Source organism: Lacerta agilis, chromosome 17 (assembly GCF_009819535.1).
Source record: "Lacerta agilis isolate rLacAgi1 chromosome 17, rLacAgi1.pri, whole genome shotgun sequence".
NCBI lineage: Eukaryota > Metazoa > Chordata > Lepidosauria > Squamata > Lacertidae > Lacerta > Lacerta agilis.
In genome coordinates this window covers 24077299-24087103 of record NC_046328.1, presented here as the reverse complement: position 1 = coordinate 24087103, position 9805 = coordinate 24077299, and the positions used below count along the sequence as shown (strand labels likewise).

The following is a 9805-nucleotide window of genomic DNA, read 5'->3' as shown; positions in this document are numbered from 1 at the left end:
ACAGTGGCAAGCTCAGATTTTCCACTGTGTGCCACAGATCCAAGCTATGGACACTTGTTATCTGTCTCAAAACACACATGGAATTGCCACATGAAATTCATTTGCCCATGTTTTCATTGTTCTCTGAATTTGCCACAATCCCTGCATGCAGGGGTAAAGCACATAAGAACCTATGTCTAGCCCTGTTTCATCAGGCCAGCAACCAGCAGATGGTTAGACTGTGGTGATAATGCCAAGATTGCAGGTTTGATCCCCATAAGGGACAGCTGCATACTCCTTAATGATCCTCAGGGTCCCTTTCAACTCTCCGATTCCTCTAGTCCGGCATCCTATACTCACAGTGGCCGACCAGATGCCTGTGGGATGCCAGCAAGCAGGATCTGAGCACAAGAGCCATCTCCCCTCCTACGGCTTCCAGCAACTGGTATTCAGAAGCATTGCTGTCAGCATGTGTGAAGGCAAAGCATAGCTATCATGGCTAGTAGCCATTGATAGCCCTTCTCCACCATGTATTTGTCTGATCCTCATTTAAAGCCATGAACCAGTAGGACAGTATATGAGCACGAGATGAAATAGCATGTAATTTAAAATGTTCTGCAGGACTCTGGGCAACAAAGACTCACCCGGCTCCTGCTGGCATCTGCCCACAAGATAGCCAAGGGAGAGTATATTTCCCCACACCCCTAAGGTGAGGAACATATGGGCCTTGGCCTAATCTCCTGCAGATGGCAGGAGCCTGAAGGCAGGAAGAGCTGGTTTGGGCAGTGATGGGAGCCTTCTGGCAACAAGACAGAAACATAGGGGGAGCCAAAATGGGTGGAGATGGGGTAGCAGTTATGCAGTCCTTAAATGCTGTAAACTCTGCCCACTGCTAGCAGGTACGTCCCTGGCAGATTACCTCACTGGGTTGTAGCCCTCGCAGAAAATAGGTTCCCTGTTCCAACCTCAAGGGAACGGCCAAGTAACATTTATTGTAAGGCCCAAATATTTTTTTGTAAATTTCGATTTCTATGCCAGGGCAAGATTATTCCTTACCATTCCTAACTTTGAGAGCCATCTAGATTTTGCCCATTTTAGAATGATGGCCAGGGAAGGAGGCAGAGCATTGTTCTAGCCCAACTATTTGGGATAATTTCTATCCTAAGAACTAGGCCAGAATGCTCAGCCTCCTTCGGCATATATTTAAAACAGGCAACTGTTAAGGGTCACATTCTGTTGGAAGGAGCTACATGCCGAGGGTAGTTGGAGTCAGCAGCAGTGCTGGGTTGCTCTCTTCCTACCTGGATGAGTTTGGGGAAAGAATCGTGCCCCATCATGAGGAGGAGACTCACAACTCCTGACTTTCGCCATCACCTCTGCAACCTCAGGGAGATACTAAATCCTTAATAAACTTCCTTGTGGGATCAAGACACAAATTGGATTCCCGCACCCCTTCCCCTGAAACAGCTCACCCCAATCAATTTTCAGGCAACACTGAATAGTTAACACAGCTGATTTTTATTGATTTAAAAACTTTGCAATGATTTTTGGTTCTTGCCAATAAACCGAGTAGCATAAAAATTATAGCGGGGATCAAACACTGGAGAAAAATCACAAAAATAATAGGCCTAATAACATCTTTTGTCTTCAGAATTGAAGGGTAAACCTCAATCTAACTGGAGCTCAAACAAGGGAGTAGGGGAACTTCCATTATTGTTAGCAGGCAGGTCTGGTTCTGGAGTTGGGTGGCCTAACAGTGAGGGGGGTTGCTATTAAAGCCACATAAAAAACGACCTACATGGAGCATCGATTTAGAACATTTGATGTTTCTCAACCCTCTCCCTGGAGGAAAAAAAGATTCAGTTACATTAAAAGGCAGCCATGGCTCCCCCACCCCCACCCCACCCCAGTGTTGGGAGCATTAGCCCCCAGCAGCCCGTGTAGATGCTGGAAGGTTTATAAGAAGTAGGTGCTGAGAGAGATGGGGAGGAACAATCTCTATTCAACTACAAAAGCCCTAACAGCATCCACCAGGCTTTGGCCAACATCATTCACAAGAAAGCATCACACCATTCCTTCAGGCAGCCATAACAGTCTCTGGATTGCTTGGCATTGGCGCCGCACGTGTCCTTCAACCACTCGCGGAAAAGGTCCTCGTCCTTCTTCAGCACTAAGAACTGTCCCAGAACCACGTACGCCTGGGTTCAAGAAAGCAGGGGGGGGGGACAAACAGAGGATTAGCAACTTGGGTTAAAAAGAGAGAGAGAGAGGATACCTATATCAGACCCCTTTGGGAGAATAAAATTCCAGAATACTCTTCCACGACCAGGTGCCCTTCAGAGGTTTTGGACTAGTTGCCTCAGTTTGATGGGAGTTGTAACCCAAACTATCTTGAGGGCTCCAGGTTGTGAAACGCTGTTCTAGAAACACAGAAAATCTGGGAACACAGAAGTTATCCTTTCAGTGCAGCAGTTTGAGTTTGGGACTCAAGACTGGCAAGACTTGGGTTCAAGTCCTCACTCTACCACAAAGACTAACTGGACGCAGGCCTACTGAGATTCAGAAAGACTACTGCATTGCATAGGCCCTGAAAAGCAGGCTGCAGCAGTAATCAAAATGGAGCATGTCTCTCTTAATCTTGTAGTCCTGCGTGTACTCCCGGTACCTCTGAAGTGAACCCCCCCCCACAGCAGAGGTTTGTCTGGAGGCTAGAAAACACCACTCTTTTGCTTATTTTGCTTTCGGATCCAATGGCCCAGAAGATACCTTGTCAAAGCCTTTGTCTTCCAGCTTCCTGCCAAGTACATCTCCAATGCCAGCTAAAGTACCAACAGACTTGTCTCCCATGGGCTCAGCCACGAAGTCCCGATGCTTCTGACTGGTGGTCATGTTGCCTGCAGCTCTGCCTGCAAAGGAACTCAAGAGATCAGTGAAGTATCAGAACTAAAGGGTGGGTAGCATCACCAGGCAGTTGAAAAAACCCACAGGATGCTAGAACTGCACATGCTTCTTGGCCAACTGTCATACAGCTTATTTGTTTACTATTCCAGGGAGGAAGAAACAGAGTGAGCCATATCAATGGTTGCATTAGGAGTGTATACTCCCCTGCCTGGTTGGCCAAAAAGCTGAAAGCCTGCAGTGAATTAGCCAATAATTCTCCAGCATTAGGTAGCTTTCTTTAGAATGCCCATGGATGTTGCCACACCATAACTTAGAGGCAGGGGCACAGGACAAAACATTTTCCATTTGTAAAACATTCATGTGAATTAGGAACTGTAGAATAAATTCAATGTGTACATTTTGCTAATTTATGTGTTTGGCAACACTTAGTGTGCATTTTGGACCCAGGTGGCGCTGTGGGTTAAACCACAGAGTCTAGGGCTAGCTGATCAGAAGATCGGCGGTTCGAATCCCTGCCACGGGGTGAGCTCCCGTTGCTCGGTCCCAGCTCCTGCCCACCTAGCAGTTCGAAAGCACGTCAAAGTGCAAGTAGATAAATAGGGACCGCTCCGGCGGGAAGGTAAACGGCGTTTCCGTGCGCTGCTCTGGTTCACCAGAAGCGGCTTTGTCATGCTGGCCACATGACCCGGAAGCTGTCTGCGGACAAACGCCGGCTCCCTCGGCCTATAGAGCGAGATGAGCGCCGCAACCCCAGAGTCGGACACGACTGGACCTGATGGTCAGGGGTCCCTTTACCTTTACCTTTAGTGTGCATTTTGATATTGTGGCAAAAAAATTTTTTACTGAGATTTGTTGTTCAAGTTGGAGGATGTATTTAAAGATAGTGACCTGGCTCAAATGCCATGTTAAATTTTAGTTTAAATGCGAATAAGGCTTTTCACCCATCCCCTATGCATGTGGCACACACAACACAAACATATCAGAGTATGGCTTGTTGTGTTGTGAGAACTCAGTGCATGACTTGTTCCTTTCAAACAAACAATGCACACCCAAGTCAGAAACAAGCCGAGAACCATAGCTAAATAAATAAAATGCAAACCAGACTTATATATGGTTTAAATGTAAATGAGCCAATATATAAACTGGGCAGCTTTGAAGCTGTTATTAACTTTTTTGAGATCATACACACAAATATATAAAGTTCAGCTCGCTGTGTGTGCAAGGACTGGTACATAAGCTTATGTTAATGTGTTATATACATATCTTAAGGCAAATATCAAGTAAAAATAATTTACAACTAAAGCTTTGAGCACAGATTAATATTTCATTATGTACATTTTGATCAGGAAATTAAATTTAAATAAAAATAAAAAATCATCTACTTCCAGCTATTGAGCAATTTATTTGGAAGCATTTATACAGTGCTTTCATGTTAATTTTTAGGGTTTGGTTACCAAAGTGAGTCAAACATACTAGATCAGATCCTAATTGGTTTAGCGAAGCAGAAAATGTTTATTCAAAAGTTTTCAGAGCACACCACTGCTCTGATTGTATACAGAATGTGGGCGGGTGTTTTGCAAAGAACCTTTGTAAAATAAAGCATAGTCAGCAGTGCTGTTACTATTTGCAACACAAGTATCGGAGGCAATGCACAACTTCTCAACCATGGTTGCACCTGAGATTGCAAAAACAAGATCTCATTGCTCCTACTAGCTGTATCCAGTTTAGGGGAGATGGGGAAAAGGCCAAAAGATATAGTTTGACTGGACAGTTCTAGAGTTCACACTTGGAAAGTGGGAGGGGGCTCAGTTAGGGTCATTACAGCTTTCATAACAGCTGCTGTAGTCTTTGGAAGTTTCCGATTCCAACAGCAGCCAGCCAGAGCGTGGCGGTTGCTACTGCTCCCTAGGTTCACACAGTCTCCAATTGATGACTGCAATAATGACATACCGGTAACCTCCTGGTAAGGGAATACAGCCAGGGAAGCAGCAAGAGGTGTTACTTGACTCAGCTAAATAAGGCAAAGCGGTACTGAAGGGCAGGCAGCTAAATAAGGCAACAGCACCACCTACCAGAGAGTAAGTTGAAAAACACTCAGTGGAATGAGGTGGTCTCCTTTGATTCCTCACTGGCTCCTGGGGTTAACTGGAACAGCAGAACCATCACCAGCCTCGGCAGAAGGTGGCTTAGGAGGTTCTTTTGTTGCAGCACCACCAGGATGACACAGAAGGACCTACCGTATATACCCGAGTATAAGCCGACCCGAATATAAACCGAGGCACCTAATTTTCCTACAGAAACCTGGGAAAGCTTATTGACTCAAGTATAAGCCGGTTCACCTTTGCCGCTGTGGAGGAGGAGGTGGAACAAGCAGCCCGAAAGCAGCCCTTTGGGCTGCTCCTTCCTCTTCCTCCTTTGCCAAGTTTGCATTTATGCGAGCAGTTCAGGAATGGAACAAGCTGCCTGGGGAGAGTAAAGAACCGCCGTTCTTGTACGCTTCTTAAGGAATGGTTGACTGGGGAGAGCGGGCGGCGGCACGAGCGGAGAGAAAGGGCTTCTTTCTCGCCGCCCCCACCGGCCGCCTCACTTGAGTATAAGCCGAGGGCAGCTTTTTCAGCACAAAAAATGTACTGAAAAACTAGGCTTATACTCAAGTATATACAGTATGTTGGGCTGCTCTTCAGGAGAGAAACCAGCCTAGGATTCAGCAGATCCAAGCACTTCCACATTCTACCTTGCCTTCACAGAATCCTCCTGTGGAAGGATTGCTGGTGGAAGGAACACCAGTGTTAGCCTCCCACTGATGCTAGTCTTCCGCTGCAGCCAAGAAAGCTAGTATTGTAGTGCTCCTCTCCTCACCCAGGCATGGAGAATAATTGGTCCTCCAGATGTTAAGGCTTCCAACTCCATCAGCCCCAGATAGCACAGCTGGTAGGTAAGGATGATGAGAGTTGTAGCTCAACAACTTCTGAGGGACTATTAGCTACCTATACCTGTCCTAACCCCTCCTCTCTCTCCAGCATTAGGTCACTTTGGTTCACTGAGGCTGGAATCCTAATGCCAAAGTTCTTAAAGTAAACTATTATTTGGAAGACAAATAGTAAAAAAGGCTATTTGTTAGCATTACAGGTTTAGGATGAAAATAAACCCACTTACTAAGGGCAGAGCTCTGAGTCAGCACTCAATATCAGACTGTTTGCTACTTCAGTGCAGAGACCCCAAAGCTAACTTTATGTGAGAAAACCAATGAATAAAAGTGAGTACAGATTATTATTATTGTTAAATCAAATTTCTATACTGCTCTTCATCTGAAGATCACAGGGCAGTTTACAATCTAAAAACACAAATATACTATTCCAATTGTGGGGAGGGCAGGTGGCAGAAACACTTGGGTGAGGGGTGAAGAGCCAAGTCAAGCAGCCTGCTGGAGAGAGAGGCATCCTGCTTGGGAAGAGTGTAGGCGCCTGTACCATTTTGCCTCACCTTCTCCTCCCACCTTCCTGATTTTACTAGCAACAATCCCCATGGAAAAAGTCTACCACACCCAAACACTCCCTTTCCAAATACTTGGGGTAGATGAGGCAACCTAAGCCAGAGATGGGAAGGTTGAAACAAGACACAATGAATTAAAGAAAATCTCAGGTAGAGATGCACAGAGGAACACTACCTCACAAGTCTTAAGTGTCTTTCTATCCCCAACAGCAACTAAGGCAGAACAAAGACAAATCTCATTCAAGCCAGTCAGTTTCTATGGGAGGGCTTCAAACAATGTTACATTGTTATGTCTTAATATTATGTCCCAAAACATTTGGAAATATTCCAACAAATCATTTCCAAGTAAGGCTTTCAATGTTAAGCCCCATTAATCCATTTATCTGGGTGTAAACTCCATTGAACTCCTATTGACTTACTTCTGAGTACCATAGGATTCACTGTCCACTGGGACTCATTCCTTTTTTAAAAACTGCTTAAGAATGCAGTGAACTAGGATTTAGAGTTCAGCCCACTAACTACACTCAGGACTGAGTTGTGAATGTGCTTGGTTGAACTTTCTCCCCAATCAGATATTGCCTGATTATTTATAGAGAAAATGGGAGATATTTTTACATACCATACAAAGTCAACACGCTGTACTTTGGTACTTCCCGAGTTGTGTTTGGTAACTACAACAAATGCCAATTCAGTTCCGCATAATCTGAGGGGTCCAGTAATCCCCTCTTCGCCCCATTTTAACATTTCTCTCCCAGAAAACCCACACTGCTTATTCATCAGGGGCAAACCCGGCCCCTCTTTTTTTTTAAATCAGTAACTGCTTTGACCTCTTCACTTGGGAGTTATTGGAGCAGGAATCCCCCTTCTGGAAGTGAACATTAAAGCAAACATCTGGGGGGAGTGATTTTCAAACTTAAAAAAAAAGTTTAAAAACAAACTTCCCTTCAACCGTTTTACTGCAATTCCTTCTGTTAATCTTGGAGTCTTTCTCTCTGTGTGTGAAACCGCCCTTAAGCAAAAAGGAGAGGCCTAAAACGAATAAGCCAAACAACATCCCTGGAAGGTAGGCAGACACCATCATGAAAAAGATAAATACATGGAAAGGACGGTGGGAGAAGAGAGAAGCTCAAACTGCTTCCTGGTGTGTAATGTTTGTGGAATTAAAGAGGCTCCATTTTGATACGCCTCAAGTGAAGAGGGCGGATGGAGGGAAAGGCGGCGGCGGCGCCTCATGGCTACTTGCTTATGGTTGTTATCACCATCCAGGCAGCCGCCAGCCTCCCCCAAACCTGAGGGGCTTCACCCGCCCCCCTCACCGCTGGTAGCCCCTGGCCGCCCCCTCTCCCTTTCCCGCCCTCCGAGCCGCTCACCTGCTCTCTCGCCTCAACCGTCGCTCCCGCGCTCCCCTCAGTACCACTTCCGGGTTACACAGGAAACGTGGGCGTGCGGAGTCGGCTAGAGGGCGCTCTAGGCTTCCTACGTTTGCCCAGGGAAGTCCAGAGCTAAGCTCATAGAGATTCGATGGAGACGATCTACCCTTTCTATGGTCGGAGCGCCATAAAAACAGGACGGCCGCGGCGCTCTAGGCTTCTCGGCGGTTTCTCTATGGAGGCGGGAGGCTCTTGTTATTGGGAGAACCGAAAAGGCGGCATAATTTAAGGAACGCGCGAAAGGAGGGCGGAGGGGGAATAATTACACACACACACACCCCCACACCCCCGAAGACAGGCGAGCTAATGCCAGTGTATTACTCGGGGTGTATTGGAAGAAGCAAAGATCACCAGTGTCGAAGCAATGATTCTTCAACATCAACTTAACTGGACTGGTCATGCTGTTAAACAAAAGAGGTTTAAAGACTCTCTCAAGGCATATCTTTAAAAATGTAATATAAACACCCACAATTGGGAAACAGTTGGTCTGCGAGCTCTCCAATTGGAGAACAGCCTTGACCAAAGGTGTCATGGGCTTTGAAGACACTCAAACTCAGGATGCAAGGGAGAAACGTGCTAAGAGGAAGGCACGCTTGGCAAGTCCACGCCGTGATCAACTGCTGCCTGGAAACCAATGTCCCCACTGTGGTTCCACAATTGGTCTCCACAGTCACGGACTCACTGTTAAGACTGTGTTCATGGAAGACAATCTTACTCGACCACAAATGATCGCCAAAGAAGAAGAATATACACATGCACACTGTACACATACCATAATAATAATAATAATAATAATAATAATAATAATAATAATAATAATAATAATATAATTTATTTATATCCCACCCATCTGGCTGGGTTTGCATATGTGCATGCGCACACATACCCTTTTGTAATGCCCATTGCTTTTTTGCTGTCAAACTAAAAATTACCGGTAGTGAATTTTTTTCTTAGCAAAATTTTTAAGAAGCAAAATAAGTTAAAAAATCTCTCACCCAATATGTTTTATTTCTTGAATTTATATCAGGCTCTTCCTTCTGGAGTTGCCCAGGGCAGCAAACATCTATATAATTTAAGAACAAGAGCAAAGGGAGAAAAAAAATCTAAAAAATAATTGCAATTAATCCATCTAAAAGCAGTTAGTTAAAAATATTCTAAAAGCATTGTTCCATCCAGTTGCTCTGAGTATTGTTCTTCAGCTAACAGTAAGTAAATAAAAAGGAGGGGGGAAATACAGTGTTTATAGACAATTTAAAATAAAGAAATAAACCAAAAGTATTACAGGAAAGACAGGCGAATGTCCAGAAAAACTCACCTAACACTGAGCCAGAAATATTCCCATTTCTCCCCCATATTAAATATAATCTTCATCTATGCCCCACAAATAACCCAGAGATGCATTTTAAATAAAAGGACACATTCTACTCATGTAAAAACACGCAGATTCCCGGACCGTCCGCAGGCCAGATTGAGAAGGCGATTGGGCCGCATCCGGCCCACAGGCCTTAGGTTGCCTACCCCCGTTCTATACAGTACTTATTTCAGAAAGAGGGCACAGCAATGGTGGCTGTGGGTGTGTTTGTCCACCAGGAGGAGCTGCACCCTCAGGAATGATTGACCTATCCATGATGGGTCCCCATCACCCATTTGTCTATCCCTGGAGTTGGCAGGACAGGAAGAGTGTGAAGGTCATGGCTGCCCAGCACCTTCTTTCAAATCCAGGATGCACTGTAAAGCCACTAAATGTCTCAATTTGCTCCAACTTGCATGTTCTCCTGCTGTAGTCAACAAGTGCAATTGCCAACGAGGTTGGCACTGTCAGGCACATGCCCGTGGGCACGGCAGGAGCCTCCTAGTTAATCCCTGGAGCCTCCTTGGCCTGCTGCTGCCCATCGCTGTTGCTGCCACCTGTTCACTTGCCCTCTCCAAGGGAGCAAGCCATGAAAGGAGCCAGGGGAAGGAGCCACCAGCGGCTCACTCCTTATGCTCTGGTGGATTGGGCC

General features: G+C 45.6%; 1 protein-coding gene across 1 annotated transcript; it reads right to left on the bottom strand.

The window, feature by feature from the left end:
• Positions 1-1478: 1478 nt before the first annotated feature.
• BANF1 (BAF nuclear assembly factor 1) lies at positions 1479-7844 on the bottom strand. Its single transcript, XM_033174769.1, has 3 exons — positions 7743-7844; positions 2746-2885; positions 1479-2177 (listed from the first exon to the last, which is right to left on the bottom strand). The coding sequence occupies exons 2-3, from the start codon at positions 2866-2868 to the stop codon at positions 2031-2033; spliced, it is 270 nt and encodes an 89-aa protein (XP_033030660.1). The 5' UTR covers positions 2869-2885; positions 7743-7844; the 3' UTR covers positions 1479-2030.
• Positions 7845-9805: the final 1961 nt, after the last annotated feature.